This window comes from Strix uralensis, chromosome 4, assembly GCF_047716275.1.
Source record: "Strix uralensis isolate ZFMK-TIS-50842 chromosome 4, bStrUra1, whole genome shotgun sequence".
In the NCBI taxonomy this organism is placed as follows: Eukaryota; Metazoa; Chordata; class Aves; order Strigiformes; family Strigidae; genus Strix; species Strix uralensis.
Window position 1 is genome coordinate 32109989 of NC_133975.1, and position 18107 is coordinate 32128095.

The window sequence follows — 18107 nt, forward strand, 5'->3', positions numbered from 1 at the left end:
AAATGTTTTTTTTTGCATTTTGAGCATATACAGGAGGATTAAAAGAGAAATTAAAAAAACAATGCAATTTAAAAACTAACTTTGTTTAAACAGGAGACTAAAGCTTCACGTGGCAGTTTTGCTGCCAAAGAACAGTTCTTTTTATAGATTAAAGATGGTCTTTTCCCATTCGTTTTTAAGAAGATTCACAGATGAAGAGGAACAAGATGTCAAGTGACTTAAAAAACCCTTAAGAAATAATTGGGCATGTGGGTTATTTATCTGGGCTGATTAATACAGGGTGGTCTTGGAAGAGGATTATTTGGGGCAGAGAAAGCAGTTAGTCAGATCCTCTGAAGGAGGTCATGTTGACAGATTCCAGAGAAACGAATCCTCCTCCAAAGACTGGGAAACAGAAGATGACTTTAACCTTCTCTTCTCTCAGAAATGACTTGGTTAGAATGACCTTTAAGGACATACCAGAGGGGCAAACATTAACCATTGCTACTCCCAAGCCCAGCATTAATATCCTCCCATTGCACCCTGTCTGTGAGCTGGTAAACTTGCACACTGTACACAAAGCTCAAATCCAAGGCACACTGAGCTCCAGGGGGAGGCAAAAGTGAGTAGGTCCAGCATGACAGATACTTCCTCTAAAAATGGCCACCCAAAGTCTGGTTTAACTGTTCAGATCTAGGAAATAATAATGCTATAAGAGCTGATCTGAGCTGTCTCAACGGTTCATACAGAAGAAAGTAAATTTTATACTGACAGTTACTTCTTCTAGCTTGTTAAGCCTTAAGCTCAAAACCATCCACACACACAACTGTATGGAAGAGAGACTATCTTTGCATCACAACCATTTAGCGCTTACCTCATTGATGACTCAGTCCCCAGACTGCACTCTGTGTGGATGATACAACACTAGATAGAAAATACCAGCTGCAGTGTAACAGCCCAGCATAAAGCTGGTAGTGTCCCAGCTGAGTGCCTCTTTCCCTAAACCAGAATTAAAGATGCAAACCTGGATTTTCCCAAAGCAAATATTACTATGAACTTTCTATTTCCAGATATTACAGACAGCTACAGTATTCTGTCTGTGATATTGCATACTCGAAAATGCTTTTCTCAGTACTTGGTCTCATGGTCACACCTTAAGAGAATGGTCTAGATACAGCAGAGCCATGGTAGCACTGCAAAGTCTACACAGCACTGCAAAGGAAAGCAGAGACTATATTTGGAAAGAAGGTGGTAAGTTAAAACAGATCATGAAGCTTTACACTGGAAAGTTTCTTCAAACGCACAGGAAATCTGTTCTCAGACACACATACGGAGAGCAGAGGGAAGGGCGGCCAGCAGAGCATCCAGTTCTGTGAGTCTACAAGGTCACAGAAGGAACATCCCCAAAATGCAAGAATGCAGGGGGATACATTTTTCTTGATCTTGAATCTTCAGTAAATGACAAGAATAGGCCCGGGAAGGTCAAACTGTGTCCACCCCTGGCTTCAACAAATGTCCTTCATGCATCTCCTCAGGAAGAATTCTTTGCACAGCCTGAGATGAGCATTTGAATAGAGAGATTTAGACAAATATAAATCATATTTAAAACCAAGTCTAAGGAATTCTGCACCATTTTGGACTTTAAAAAAATGTCACCAGTAGCAATAAGTGAGCCATCACATTGTGTCTTCATTAGAAGAGAGACTGGACAATGTTTCTTCCTGATCCAGTCTCATCTAGCACAGTCCTTCCCAAGGGAAACAAATACTAGACAATATTTGAAAGAATATTCATCCTAACAAATAACAATGCTTATCATGCTCTTCTAAAGACACCAAAGTACTTCAGAAAAGTATGTAGTATTACCTGTAACTTTCAGATAATGAAACTCAGTGAATTAAAGCTAGCTGGCTAAGTCACTCTTGACTTCATTTTACTTCTACCAGTTATGTCAATGGTATACTGTACTAACAGATCTCCTGATTTCAAAGGTTTGCTGTGCGGGATAGGGTAGTACTCAGTGTCAGCAAGTATGGCAGAGTAAGTGTCCAGTGAAAAGAACCAGAAAGCTCCAACCACAGCCCAGTCCTGTGCCCCTTTCATGAGACTTGCTCATCACTGCTGGAAGACAGACTGTTTTTTCCTTAAAACAGGAGAAGGGGGAAAAATAGAAGAGAAAATAAAAAGGAAAAAAAGAAAAAACTTGGAAAAAAACCTTTGGAAATCAAAAAAACCACAAGACAATCTGGATAGCCTGCACCAGTCAGAATTACTGATAGCATAGGTATAAGCAAGTAATAAACCTGGAATTGCTGAAATTACCAAAATCACTACATCACTAGAGAGGATATAGTGTTTCATAATTCATTCGCCCTGAAACACCGAGGATCATACTGTAAGCAGAACAATATGATACCCAATGAAAATATATAAAATATATAGGGGCATCATCTCTTAGTGGAGATGAAACCAGTAAGTTTTCTGTGAACTGCAGATGATTTGATTACTGTATTTCTATAATATGCACAAGAAGGAAGGGGAAACATCTGAAGTTATTTTTATTTCCCCAAGTCTTCTGGCTATACTGTATGAATGCGAGGGTGGGTCTGGCATTGTCTGAAATGTGTCAGGGTCCTTCTGCATAGCCTCATTTCCTTCTTCCTGTTGCTAGGAAGGATAGTTAAGCATGAAAAGCGCTTGTTTACAGTACAGGACCATCCTGTTAAGCACAGGAGTTCTCTTCCTCCAACTCCTTTTAACCAGCCAAGGGTGCAGTTGTGTTTATGCTGAAGCCAACAGCACAACTCCAACCAGAGGGAAATTGGAAGAGAAGTCTGAATCTCTCAAGAAGCCCAAACATAACATACTGTGGTATTCTGACCAGAAAAAAAAACTTTATCATGCAAACTGCATCTCTAAATATTTGCAGAACTCATAAATTCACATGCCTCAAACAAACCATGGCCTAGAATATAATGAATTAGAAGAACCAGAAAAGAAAAACCAAGTCACCTCTCATGTTCTTCTTCTAGGAATCCTAATATAAACATTCAAGATTAGCACATAAGGACAACTGCAGTACCTTTTTCCTGCCCCCACCAGAGGCAAAACACACAGGGTACTTGTAAGCTTCCATGACTAGCACCAGTCTTTCTCTCTGGCCCAGCAAGGGCAGCTGCAGAACTGGCTGGAAAGACCCTGACTCAAGAATTAAAAATCGTAGACTGAATCTATACAACTGAGTTTTAAAACCCAAATAAAAACATGACAAGAGATATTCTTGCTTTAAACTACCACTTAGAAATGAAATGTAACAACAGCTCCATGGTGTTTCAAACTATGATCGGTACTTCCTTTTAACAAAAAATAACCCAATTAACAAACCACGTTATTTTAAAAGAAGATAAAGAGATCAGGAAGTTCTAGAGGTAACAAAAGGTAGCTCCAAATGCTTTGATTGCTATGAACTTGTAGATGAAAGGAATCCTCTCAAAACAGTATAGAATTCTTCTTTTGCATATACTATATTCCATAATCAAAGAATCTCAGCCCTAATCAGGGTCCCACAGGCAAACTGAAGTAGTAACCCAAACCCATTTGCTAGAGAGACATTGATCCCACTTCCTGGCCACCTCAGCCCTTCTCTTTTTTGTTGCTTCTACTGGACATGCAGATCAGGATGCCTACAGGACAGTAAGGATACCTGGAAGACAAGATAGCAGGCTACAGCTGTGGAATCAACAGATGTGCCTAATAGCAACACCGTTTGCTGTCAGCCAGCAATTGCCTGGTTGCCAGACAGATGCTGAATCAGTCTGGCACTGAACTGTTCATAGATTCATACTCAGAGGCTTGTATGAATTCTGCTTGTCTATTATCTTCCTTACGTTCACTATGAAGAGCCTTAAAACATAACCTGACTCAGAGCATTGTTACTGATCTGTTGCTGGGAATTTCTTGGTCAGGGCAGGGCCATTCAAACAGATCACACTGACTCCTGTAAAAAAATAAGAGCATCCATAACTGATGGCTAAGATAAAATTACATTCCCCAGTCTTTAAATTCACATGTGTGAAGTACCACGACACATCAGGCAGAACCTTCTGACCTAGTTAAATACAGTGTAGTTATTTCTTCACGACTCTAAATTTTCCCAAAGAGAACAGGGGAATAAAGAAAAGCAAGAAAGAAAAAAAAAAAGATTGTTGTACCAATAGTAAGTGCCCTTGACTGGCAATAGAGCTCATTAGGCTAATGGCAACACATCGCTCAACAACTTCACAGTTATGGTGGAACTAAGTCATTGGTGCTTGTTTGCAAAAAAAGGGGAGGGTGGTACGGAACGTAAAACTGCCCGACTGAAAAACAGCATCGGTTTTCGGTTTGCCCCGAGAAGGGGGCGGAGGGGGGGGGTGTGATCCCGGCTGGCAGGAGGTGCCGCTCCTCCACCGGGATCAAAGCCTCCGGGGGTGACATCAGGGCTGGCCACCGTCGCACGGCAGGAGCCACCGGGCTCCTGGAGGCCATCGGGGCTAATTATGAAGAACTTCAAAAGAAACCCGACGGTTCCCGTCTCGCAGGGACTCCCAGAGAGAGGGGGAAAAAAAAAAAAAAAAAAGGAAAAACCACGAAAAAAGAGAGAGAAGAGATGGGTCATGGTGCCCTCCACAGAGAGAGGCCGCATCCTGCGCGCCGCTCCGCGCCCGCGGCACCTCCGCGCCTTGGGTCCCGCGGATGTTAACCCCTTCGGCTCGCGCTTCCCGAGCAGAGCCGCGACGGGCCGCCGCTTCCCAGCGGTAAAAGTCATTCCGGGCTCCCGCAGCGCTGCCGTCTCACCTGGGGCTGCTCCTGCCCCGACGGGCCTTTCTCACCCCCACAAACCCGGACGGCCCGGCGGGGACAAGACCCGCGGCTGGGGACGCACCGCGTCCCGCACCGCGGGCCGGGCCGGGCCGGGGCAGCCGCCGCCCCCGCGGAAAAACCGCCCGCGCTCCTGCCAGCGCTGCGGAATAACAAAAGAGGGGCCCCTGTCCCCCCAAACCCCATCGCGCTGCCGCCAAAGTACCTCCCGGCAACGCTGGCCGCGATGCGCGGAGCCTGCGCCCCCGGGCGAGCAGCCGCCACCCCCCAACCCCCGCCCCTCACCCAACGAGCAGGGCGGGCGAGCCCTGAGCTTACGAGTGAGGATCATGGTCTCCCGCCTGCCGCGGTGCCTCCGCGGGGCTGCCTGCCGGGCTGCCGCGTCCCTGCCTGCCTGCGCGGCGGCGGCTCGCAACTGACACCCGGCGGAACGGAGCAGCGCGACCGCCCGGCCCCTCCGTGCGCCCCCGCCCCCGCAGCTGCCAGGGCCCGCCCCGCCGCCGCTCCGCGCCCCGCTCCGCGCCTCCCCGCCGCGCAGGGAGGTTACACTTACGCGCAGGCAAGCGCAGCCCGCGCAATCGCTCACCTGGTCATGACCCAGAAATACTAGCAGAAAGCGACACGACTGCCCCCCCCCCCCCGCCTTGTTGCACGCCTGGGGGGGTCAAGGGGAACTTCACAAACCAAAGGTAATTCGGTCAAAGACGATCTAATGGCTTATGCCCCCTTTACTTCTTTCTGATTTTTAATGGCTATCAGCTATCGTGGTGGCCTTTTAGGCGATAGTGATGTTTATAAAAAACAGTCAGCAAAGCTCTAAATACTTTTTCCAGGAACCCTACAGAGGTGTGCTAATAGAGAAGGCAGCGTGGCTCCTTGGTGGTATAAATTGGCGAGGGTTGGGAAGGCCTGAGCAGCCCTAGGCATGGGGGATGCTGAGCCTTCAGCCTGAAGCAAGCCGTGCAGGGTGGCCAGGGGGTGCTGGTGCCTCGCTCCCTGGGGCAGCATGTCGAAGAGTGCTGTGAAGCGTTGAAAATGCCTGCACATCATCAAAGTCTCAGTCTGGACCTGGATGGAAACCAGCAAGTGTTTTCCCTGTGGGGACCACAGCACGTCCATAGGCATGGCTTGCAGATAGCAAAGCAAAGCCTGGCTTCATAGGTCTGTGCCTGGGAGTCACTCACTACACTATTTACTCCCCCGTATATTTTGCGAAGATTGTTAGAATACTTATTTCTTGGTTGATGCTTACATTTAGGGCTATAAAATGGCACAAAATAGCTATTTTTGAGCAGCTGCCAAACTATCAGCATGGAAAAGAGTAGTGTGAAATTTTGAAGATATCTGGGTCCCATCAAAGATCATGATTGGTTCATTTTCTTTGAAGCCAACACTGTATTTTATACTCACTGGTGTTATTCTACGATTCCGTTGTCATTTCTGCACTACGATCTGTCAGATCTAGAGTATATATAGTGTGGTGCCTGAGCAGGCAATTTGCTGAAGAATAAACATCTCCTCCTTCTATAGGCTGCAAACTGTGGCCAGTTGGCTATTACAGTGTTGTTTCTGGAAATCCCTACGCAGCTCCAGGTCATTAATTTACTTTAATAGCCCAGAAGAGCATGGAACTGCACCTTATCTTCAAGCTTGACTTTATGTAAGTTACCCGCTTAATCAATTACCTCTTCACATCTAAACTCGCTCCAGCTCTTTTTGGCATAGCCACATTTACCTGCATTTTTAAGGCACCAGGATATATGTTTACAAGGTAGGTCAGGCTCATAAAATGTGAATTCTTAACTCTAACACAGGGAAGACAGACATATGCTACACCCCAGCTGTTGAACAGACAAGGTAATCCCAGTCGAGTTGGCTTTCTTTCTGCACTCTCTATAGTTTTATGCAGCTAGTAGACTAGGAGGTGACAGAATAGTCATGACGAGACAGAAAACGCTGGTTGCACATTGTGTGTGATTTTCAGAGTCTGAATTCTAGAAAAGAGAGAATTTCTCTCCAATAAGCATCCTCAAAAGGAAGGGAAAAAAAAATTTAAAAAATTATCCAGAACATGTAGGAAAGCATGCTGGTACTAAGGTGTTTCCATCACAGCGATAATGCTGGAAGCAGAAGACCACTGTGTGTCAAGTTAATACCCTTGGTAAAAAGCAGGGTTTATTCTTGTAAACATGGACTGCCTAGCTTGCTTCCTGGACCAAGCGTGCATCTCTGTATAGGAAGCTTTTGTATAGGACCCACAGGAAGCTTTTGAAGAAGGAAAGAATGGATTTTTACTCTGCAGAAAAAAATGGGAAGGCTTTGGAGGACTCAGCAGTGTGAAAGGGAACTAAAAAAGCTAAGAATGAGAGGAGGAGACGTGGGGCAGTGAAGTAAAATCTGAAGTGAGAGAGTTGTGCGATAGATGCAAAACAAGAATTTGAAGTCATAGAGTTTTGTTTTGAGGATTCTGAAAGGGGTGAGTGATGAGATCAGTGAATATTCAACAAATGTGGCCCAGACACAGAAGATGGGAAGCTCTTAGCAGTTTTAAATCAAGGGTTATCATTCTCACCTCTACCACTTTGTAAAATAGCAAATGAATGATCATGCTGATGATAAACTGCTGTGTTTGTGCTTTAGTTCAGCTCTCCCGTTCTGCTTGCAAAGCTAATCAAGCTCCCACAGTAAAGGGGGAATCTCCATCCTCGTTTAGTCTTTGTGGATTCCCTCAGCAATGTCATAACCACTGACTTTTGTGATGGAGCAGTTTGTCTGCTGGGATCATTGCTAAATACATGCTGGAGGATTAGCACTGACCTGGATTAGATTCCTGCTGTAATCTGAAAGAGAAAGGCTTTGATTCTAGTTTGTTATCAACCCTTGAAGACTTGCAGTCTCTCTGGTTTGCATTTTAACTTGGAATTCTATAGGGCTGCTTAAGCAGGCGTATTTTCTGAGCTGAAAAGCAAGGCACCCCGGTCTTGCATTTGCTGTTAAACGTGCTCAGAGGAGCATTCGACCTGAGGCATGGGTGTTTAGCAGGCTACAACCACCCTAATCACTCATCCAGCTTTAAAGAGGGTTGTGAAATCAGTAGAGCTTTGGCCCTTAATATTTTTATTTCTTTATCTCTCTGGTTATTCAAAGAGCAGGCAGCTGCCTGACAGAGACACAGGATTTTAGAAGTAGCCTGCCTAAAAGGATTGTTTCTGTGGAGTACTGTTATCCCTAATGCAATCAATGAGCTCTTGCTGGATGGCAAAGTAATTGTAAAGGATTGCCTGACAGGCACAATTATTCACATTAAAAGGTGAATTCTCCTTCTGTTGTAACTGCATAAGGGAGTGATTTGCCGGAGCGCATCTAATAATAAGGACTTGATTGTCCTCTGTTTTCCCTCCCAGGCCCAAATGCCTTAATGGTTAACTGTACCCTTGTCATCCTTTTTTCTTCTAAATAGTGCAGTACACAGAGAAGTCCCAATTTGGAATTAGTCAACTGACCTGCTGGTACAAACACAAGATTGTGAGACACATGATTGCAATTCTAAACGCTAGTATTAATATCCTCTTAGCAACAGCGTGATAGATTATAGAGCAGTTTCAGCCCAAGTTTCCAGGCCTCTGGCTCTAGGCTTGGAATCCTTGTCAACTGGGATATTTGTGTGTAGTATTTCCACAGTCCAAAGGACCTTCATGTTCCAACCATTGTCAGTGAAATAATTAAGTTTGCGTGTTCTAGCACTTGACTTTACTGAAAAGTAATTATTTAAAGGAGTCTGTAATTGTTCAGGCCTCTTGACAAAGAGTGTTTGCACTATCACTGCTCAGAGATAAGCAGTATTAAGAACTCCTTGTGTCCAGAGAAGAAAAGCAATTGTTTCACCTACTAGAGAATCACAAAATGAAAGAAAGCATCTTTCCAAAGTACTTTTTAACAAAATACATAGCAAAGTCGTTATATTGCATAAACATAGGTGCTGCTCTACTACTTGTAATTGATGGGCTGTCTGGTCTAGAAATCTTCCTTTAGAAATAAAGAGTATTAGAAATATTACCAGCTCATCGTGTATAGGAGACTGTATTTGATCCCAGGCAACATTTAGGGGTTTTTGTTCCTTTTTTTAAACAGTAAACAATAAAGAAAATTAACCTTGCCTTACTCTTTGTGGTGCATATAAATGACTATTTTAAAAGAAGGGATCAGTGAGTTCTATGTTTTTGTCTGCCTTCGAATGCCCTCAAACACCATGAGTTCAACAGTTCAGGCTGAAAATTAAATTACCAGGTTTACACTGTACTTAAGAAAGACTCTATTATATGGATGCACAAAAAGGTGAGAAATAAGAATTGATTATATAGCTTGAAAAAGATACAATTTGGCAAAATATCAATACAGATAACCTGAAATAGGAGGAGGAGAGAAAATAAGTATTTTCATTCCATTTTAAACATGGAGGATAAGCTCCTCAGCTTGCATGGAATACCCCTGGTTTATAGAAAATGGTGGAGATGTAGGGTATCTTTTCCATATTGTGTTTAAGATGCTGTGACTGGTAATGATTTATTTTTTGAAGGTTACAGAATTTTTTCTACTGTTAATAGGTCTGCTTTCCCTTCAATTAAGACCTATATTTTTACATTAAAAAAAAAAGTGATTCACCTTTGGAAAAATAACCAACTGAATTTAACTTTCAAGGAAGTAGGGAAAGCAGATTTGCATAACCTAAACCTTATTTAGAAGAAGTGCTAGAGGAGAGTAGTTAGAATTTCTAACCTGTGATGAAAGCTGAGAGATGATCCAGAGTAAGTATATAGCTTGTGGCACATAGAAGTCATTTTTACTCCTTATACTTAAAAAATGCACAATAAACAAACTGTTCTTTTACTGGTGAAGACAGCATTGATAATTGATCACTGCTTCACAGCAAGAAATCTGAACCTGAAATTATCAGGACTAAAACCTCTGCATGTATGTGGTGGAAGTGGTTGTTTCAGCGAGACCTAATGGATATGCAGGTCCCAGGGGACTGACTCTAACACACTCCATTAGAGAAAGCTGTAACAAAGGTTTGGCTCTGCCACAGCACCATCCCTAAGGTTTAGCTGTGGTAGCTGCCTTGCTGGCCCTGTGGCAGCCATGGCACCAGGAGTCATCCCTGGCCCCTCTCTGCTCTTTGTGGGTCCTTTGAATGGCAGCGGCTGTGCTCGGATTTGCACCCCTCCTTCTCTTCCTCTGCGCTTACAAGTCACAGTGTGGAATGAACTGGGAGAGGAAGACAGCACGAAGGATTCTCTTACTCAAAATATATATTACAGAATGAACAAAAGATGAGCAACTTAGGCAGGATATATCTCTCACCTTTGTGTTGCTTGGGAAAGAAGAGGGTTTTTTTAATACCGACGCTCTTGTTTTCACTCTGTGTTCTTGTGATAGTGGCTATATCATTACTAAATCAACCATCTCTTCCCTCTTCATTTTTAAGCAAATAGATTTTACCTTCCACCTTTAAAACCACCAGTTTCCAAGGCATTCTAATGGTAAGATATGGGGTTTGTTTTAAACCTCATTCTGTGTTCACGCATGACCTCCAGTCTGAATGAAGAAAAAAGGTCAGCTTTCACAGAGAGACAACAGTAACCTTCATTAAAACAAGATGTAATATGCCAGTTGCCCATTACAGTAGATTAAAACTGAAAGTCTGGTGCCTTAAACATGTCAAAACAGTGGTTAAAAATTGGTTTATGAAACAGCTGTGTTGCTGTAATACACAGGAGGTGCTAGACTTTTCAGCATGATACACTGGGACAGCCAGTGTCAGCCATGCAGTGCCCAGCTGGGGTTAAAAGGAGTAGAAGGGAAGGAATGGAAGTTTTGTTGTTTGTTTGTTTGTTTTTTTAGTTATAGTAAGTAAAAAAATTATGAACACTGAAACATTTCCTTTCAAGAACAAAGTTTTTCTTACTTCCATCTTCCATCTTGTGTGATCCAAGGCTTTTTAGTTAAATGAACTCTATATATTCATTAAACTTATTTCCTCTGGAGGAAATAGGCACATGCATCCACCTGGACCAGTTGACCCATTATGTGAAAGACTGCTGCTGTTTTAGCCTTGGGGAATCTCCAGGACTCAGGAAATAATTTTAAACCCATGACTCAATAAAGCATGATAACTATGGCAACTGGAACACATACACTGTGATGGCTAATTTCACCTCAGCATTCATCAGGGGAGGTACTAACTTGATACTATAGTGTGGAGAGTAGCTATTGTTAATGTAATGTGAAGCTACAGAGACAGGGAAGAAGGAAAACACATGTTAATAAGCCCAGTCAGGCCTGGTGTGAGTCAGGATAGATTCATAATCCTTGGTCCTGTTTTTGACAGCACACTAGATGAGACTCCAAATACCTATCTGCAGTCTTGTCCTGTTTTAACTTATTGGGCAGCCTTGGTCTACCCATTCCCTTTCTCATACTTCATTTTTCCCTAGATAAAATAGGGAGAATAATATATGTCTCTTTTCCAATGCCCTTGAGATGTACTGTGGAAAGTGCTGTATGAGATTATTACGCTGATAATAAAAATCCTCTTGCAGTTTGCCAGTTTGACTGCTTCCTTCATTGTCCATGCCTTTGCTCTTGCTTGTTTTAACTGAAAAACAGCTTACAGCAGCAATTACCTTGTGTTTTACTGGGAGCTGTGTACATGCAGACAGTTACTTAAGAGCACCTTAAGTAACTTGCTGGAGTGTCAACACCCATAACCATGTCTGAGGAAAGACGAGAGAAGTGGAGGGGGAAGCTAGCTGTCTTGCCAGCAAGAACAAACTGAGTTGGAGAAGATTTATTAGGTGTATATTACCCAGATAAATGTGATCCTGACTTGAATGAGAGCCAGCAATAGCAAGGGGAGAGGGTCAGGCAGAAAGAAGTGGCTGTTTGGCCTTCGTCAACAGATTCGAGACCTGATGGGGATTAGGAGGAGTAACAGAATTGTTGGGGTGTTCATTTGTCACTCTAAAATTTAGGATTATGAATTCTAAATGGATGGCCAGTTTAGCTGAAAAATGCTGTCTTCTCCTCCATGCTACATTTCTCTTTTTATGCCAGCATGTTACAGAGAGTGCAAGTACCGTGTAATATTATTTGTGAACATGATACAATACATAGACGTGACTGGCAGGTTAATAGGAGCTTGTATGTTTTAAAAACAAAGACACATATTCTGTTACATGACCACAAGAAAAAGAAACATGGAAAGCGGTTACTTTGCTTTCATATTTCAACACTGTCACATTATGAAGGGCTACCTTTTTTTACTCTGCTTGTTTCCGATGTTTTACTTTTGCCTTCATATCATTTTACAAAGAGACATGGTAAATGAGTTTGTTCTTGAGAGGGCAGATCTCTTGTATCTAACCTTAGCCCAGAGCAATTTTAAAATATCTAAATTCTGAATTAAAAAAAAAATTCTTTTACTATTCCTTATTACTGAGAAGATATGAAAGAACATTATTTTTACTAAAGCAAAAAAAATCAGGGTCCTCTCCTATTCTGAAATGCTTTTTCCTTCAACAGACTTCAAAATGCAAAGACAGGTGGCAGTGACTGGAGAATGCTTTTACCTAAATCTCTTTGTCCAGTACGCCTGACAAAGTGAATTTACCTGGCTGTTATATTAAACTCTGCAATAGTTCTGTCACTAAAGCAACAGAGCAAAGCCTTTACTCACTTTCTATTGTTTTAAATAAAAAATGCAGTGAAGCAGATTCTCTACTGTTGCAGAGGGTCATTTTTGAAGTCTGTGATTGCACAGTAATTTGCAAGAGCTAAGGAGCTACCCCTGTGACTCTGTTAAACACAAACAATATATTCTAGTGTAATGCAGATTTAGCTTCCAGATAACGGGCTTACTCATTCTCTAGCAAACGAACGTTTTACAACACCTTTAGTACAGCAACAAATGCATACTGAAGAACCCCTTTCTTTCTCCATCACCACCAAGTGTCCAACTGCCCTGGAAATGTGATGTGTCCTGGAGGGATCTGACAAATTGCATACATGCAACAGATACAGCTCTGATGTTTTTAAAACCTTTTTGCCACTGGATTCTTTGGGTCTTTTGTTTATGATGGTTTTACTGAAGATTCATTAACATATATGATGGGTGGTACAAAACAATAAGACTTAAATAGATATGGAACCTAATTATTTCTTCATGGACCCCAGCTACATGTATGAACAACATTATTTATAGGATGTGGTGCCAACAAGAGTATGGATCATTTCTGGTCTTGTACTTCTAAAATGAGGAGGATCTGTTTTGAGAAAAGTAACACGGGAGAAAAAAGTCTGATTCAGCTAACCTGCTTTTTGTTTGATCACAACTTCAGAGAGTTCAAGGCAGCCAGAGACATACCTGTGCTAGGATCAATGAGGCAAGTGATTAACAGTGATAGGACATCCTGCACCTTTCATGCTCAAACCAGAACTTTCTCTCCTTTGAAACAAGAGCCTTTACATCACTCAGTAGAATTATATTTCTCATGAGCAGTATTAGAGTACAGAAATAGTCTCAATTTTCTTTGCTGAGGAATCTTTATTTTTTCCAGATACAGAAGGTCTATTAAACCTCAAGATTAACAGTGCTCCTGCCATCTGATTTTTAGTCAGGAAGTATAAACAATGACTTGAAAGGTGTATGTGCAGAACTTTCCATCTGATTTACCAGTAGCTCTTTAGAATCTGTCATGCATGTCATATTGACCTTACAAACTTAATTACCTAAGCTCTAAGAAACCACATGTTTGCCTCTCAGCTTCTTATTGTAAATCAGTGACAGCACTAAGAAAAAGCCCTAACAAAAACCATCCTGAAAACTTAGATTCTAACAGGTCAGAATACAGAGTTTCTCAGCTGATGAATTTAATTGAATTATTCGGAAAATATTTGGAAATCAAAGCCACATCCCACTTGGCCTAGGGTGCAAGAATCCCATGTGTCAAAAAATTATGAGCCAAATACTCCAAAATCATAGACTGTCTTGAAAGTTATAAATTTTAAACATATATTTTAGAAACTTTCTGATTTTATATCAAAACCAAGAATTTTATATGATTGATAATATATAAAAACTGAATCAAACTCCAAAACTGTTGTTCACCTCTATGTTAGACAGGTATCTGAAGAGTTCAGTGGCTTATCTCTTTTGCTATTTCTATTGCATTTCAGAAAGTTAACTGACTTCATCATGAGATTTGGGCCATGTGGGAAACTTCCTGGCTAGTGTACTGAGTGAGAACAGGAACACTTCATCCTTAGGTTTGCTTCTGAGATAGCAAGCTATTGCCCACCAAGGCAAGCTTTTAGCTAACCTAGGTTTCTTGGGTGCTCCGTCTGTTTCTAAAGGGCAGAATAGCTTCCTGTATTACCTTCTGATAACATGTTTTTTCCCCTAAGCCATATAAAGAGTTCTGCACCTGGAATAAGTTTCTCATCTTCATGTCTGTAGCACCTATGCTGGGTATTTCTTTCACCTGCTGCCAGTTTCTTCACCTTTCTTCCATTTTCTTCTATTTCTCTCTTCATCTTCTTTTCTTTCTTCATAACTAGCTGCTACCAATAGTGATTGCAGGGGGTAGAAGTGCCCTCCTTAGTTCTCTTCCTCATCTCCTCTTCCTTTGGCAAGTGAAGAGCAGGTGGAACATTAGATCCAGAGCTGTTGAACAGTGTTCTTCAATGAGGGAGAGGGGAAAGCATACAAACCAAAGGAAAAATATATCTAGTTTCTAGGAGGAACTGGGAATCTTGAACTCAAAAGGAAAATATAGGAAGACTGAGAGACGAGATCATTGCTAGGCTGAGTGAACTGTGACCAAGTGAACAGTATCTGCAATTGTACAGGTAATGAAAATCTAGCGATTAATTTAATGCTTCTATGGAGCCAGGTGATACCCAGTGCTCATAACTCTTGGATATAATTTTTGAACACAAGTATAGTGAAGACAGGGTGGAGTGTCTTTGCTTTAGAATCAGGGGAAGGCCAACAGGGCAGATGTCGTAGTGAGAATCTACTATAGGCCACCCAACAAGGACAGAGAGGTGGATGAAATATTCTATAGGCACTTAGGAGAAATCTCACGATCACTTGCCCTTGTTCTTGTGGGAGACTTTAACTTCCCAGACATCTGCTGGAAATACAACACAACAGAGTGGGACCAGTCCTGGAGATTCCTGGAATGTGTGGTAGATAACTTCCTGACACAGCTGGTGAGTGAACCAACCAGAGAAGGTGCCCTGCTGGATCTCCTTTTTGCGAACAGAGAAGGACTGGTGGATGATGTGGCAGATGGAGGCCAACTAGGGCACAGTGATCATGAAATAATAGAGTTCTCTGTTCTTAGAGAGGCCAGAAGAGGGGGCAGCAGAACTCACATCCTGGACTTCCAAAGGGCTGACTTTGACTTCTTTAGGCACCTGCTTGACAGAATCCCTTGGGAGATGGTCCTGAAGGGTATAGAGGTCCGGGAAGGCTGGACACTCCTTAAGAAGGAAGTCTTCATGGCACAGGACCAGGCTGTCCCCAGGTGCTGTAAGAGAAGCCAGCAGCAGAAAAGTCCACCCTGGCTAAGCAGGGAGCTTTGGCTGCAACTCAGGGAGAAAAGGAGAGTTTATGGCCTTTGGAAGAAGGGGCTAGCCACTCACGATGATGACAAAGATGCTGTGAGGCTATGCAGGGCGGAAATCAGGAGGTCTGAAGCCCAGCTAGAAATTAATCTGGCTTCAGCAGTCAAGGATAACAAGAAATAAGTATGTAAGTATGTCAACAGCAAAAGAAAGACCAGGGAGAGCCTCCAACCTCTGCTAGATGTGGGAGGAAACATGGTAACGAGTGATGAGGAAAAGGCTGAGCTGCTTAATGCCTTCTTTGCCTCAGTCTTTAATAACAAGACTAGTTGTACTGAGGGAATCCAGCCTCCTCAGCCAGAAGACAGAGACTGGGAGAACGTCCTCCCCACAATCCAGGAGGAGATAGTCAGTGACCTACTGCATCACATAGACACACACAAGTCTATGGGACCAGATGGGATACACCTGAGGGTGCTGAAGAAGCTGGCTGGGGTGCTCACCAAGCTGCTTTCCACCATTTACCAGCAATCCTGGCTGACCGGGGAGGTCCCGAGAGATTGGAAATCGGAAGGAGGATCCGGGAAATTACAGCCCTGTCAGCTTGACTTTGGTGCCTGGGAAGCTGATGGAGCAGCTCATCCTGAGTACCATCATACACATGTGAGACAACCAGATGATCAGGCCCAGTCAGCATGGGTTTATGAAAGGCAGGTCCTACTTGACAAACCTGATCTCCTTCTACGACAGAGTGACCTGCTTATTGGGTGAGGGAAAGGCTGTGGATGTTGTCTACCTTGACTTTAGTAAGGCATTTGACACCATTTCCCACAGCATTCTCCTGGCGAAACTGGCTGCTCACGGCTTGGATGGGCACATGCTTCGCTGGGTAAAGAACTGGCTGGTTGGCTGGGCCCAAAGAGTTGTGGTTAATGGAGTTAAATCCAGCTGGCGGCCAGTCACAAGTGGTGTCCCCCAGGGCTCGGTTTTGGGGCCACTCCTGTTTAACATCTTTATTGATGATCTAGATGAGGGGACTGAGTGCACCCTCAGTAAGTTTGCAGATGACACCCAGTTGGGTGGGAGTGTTGATCTGCTCGAGGGTAGGGAGGCTCTCCAGAGAGACCTGGACAGGCTGGAGCAATGGGCTAAGGCCAACTGTATGAGTTTCAATAAGGCCAAGTACCGGGTTCTGCACTTGGGCCACAACAACCCCAGCAGCGCTACAGGCTTGGGGAGGAGTGGCTGGAGAGCTGCCAGTCAGAGAGGGACCTGGGGGTGTTGATTGACAGCCAGCTGAACATGAGCCCAGGTGGCCAAGAAGGCCAATGGCATCCTGGCTTGTGTCAGAAATAGCGTGGCCAGCAGGGACAGGGAAGTGATCTTACCCCTGTACTCGGCACTGGTGAGGCCGCACCTCGATTCCTGTGTTCAGTTTTGGGCCCCTCACTACAAAAAGGACATTGAATTACTCGAGTGTGTCCAGAGAAGGGCAACGAAGCTGGTGAAGGGTCTGAAGCACATGTCGTACGAGAAGCGGCTGAGGGAACTGGGGTTGTTTAGTCTGGAGAAGAGGAGGCTGAGGGGAGACCTCATCGCCCTCTACAACTACCTGAAAGGAGGTTGCAGAGAGCTGGGGATGAGTCTCTTTAACAAAGTAACAAGCGATAGGACAAGAGGGAATGGCCTCAAGATGCACCATGGAAGGTTTAGACTGGATATTAGGAAGTATTTCTTTACAGAATGGGTAGTTAGGCATTGGAATGGGCTGCCCAGGGAGGTGGTGGAGTCCCCATCCCTGGGTGTTTAAGAGTTGGGTTGACATAGTGCTTAGGGACATGGTGTAGTTGAGAACAGTCAGTGTGAGGTTAATGGTTGGACTAGATGATCTTCAAGGTCCTTTCCAACCTAGATGATTCTGTGATTCGGTGAACAAATGTAGTAAATGAAACAGGGAAGAGAATGGTCTCCAAGTATCCCCTAGGAATTTCTCCTAGGATTGCTTTATATAGCAATTAGTTATGTTAGGGTGGAAATCATCAGATCACACAGAGTATAATGTAAAAAACACTTGAGACATACCTACCATTTTATATCTACTCTATAACGTAGTGCAGAGCATAATGGAAAGCTCAGACAATTATGATGGGTTGGTCTGCTTGTCTTGGAAATAACATCTGTCATCTTGCACGACGTACTTCCTTGGTTAGAAAGGGCTTTGTTTATTTCAGGGTAAAAAGGTATTTAAACCTTGTTCGTACAAATTCATGTTTGCAACTCTTTGGTTTGAAGGGTATATTGAAATCTAAGTGCATAAATGCTTGCAGGATCATGGCCTTAGTTTTTAGGTGATGGATTTTCAGGCTCTTTCACAGACCATTTTTGTAATCTCAACCACACTTCATTTGAAACTCTTACACTCATTCCATTAAGAATAGTTTCTCAAGAATGAAAAGCTGATGCTTTATTGCCTGGCCACTTGTACCTACTATTTCTGATCTGGCTGATAATGCCAGAAATCAAAGTACAGATTCTCAGAACAGCAAGGCTTTTCATAATGGTCTCTCTGCATGAAAAGTCCATGTGTCAGCTAAGAAAATGAATTTCTAATAATACTTGGCACTGAATGAGTGGCTTGT

General features: G+C 43.2%; 1 protein-coding gene across 6 annotated transcripts in view; it reads right to left on the minus strand.

The window, feature by feature from the left end:
• Positions 1-18107, minus strand: part of DLC1 (DLC1 Rho GTPase activating protein) — a 254089-nt gene that overhangs the window by 33896 nt on the left and 202086 nt on the right. Inside the window, exon 1 of one of the 6 annotated variants that reach the window (XM_074866286.1) lies at positions 5158-5250. The exons of the other annotated variants lie outside the window; for them this stretch is intronic. Within the exon in view, the coding sequence (XP_074722387.1) occupies positions 5158-5170 (13 nt within the window). The 5' untranslated portion in view covers positions 5171-5250. Of the gene's footprint in view, positions 1-5157; positions 5251-18107 lie in introns of those variants that run through there. 6 annotated transcript variants of the gene reach the window in all.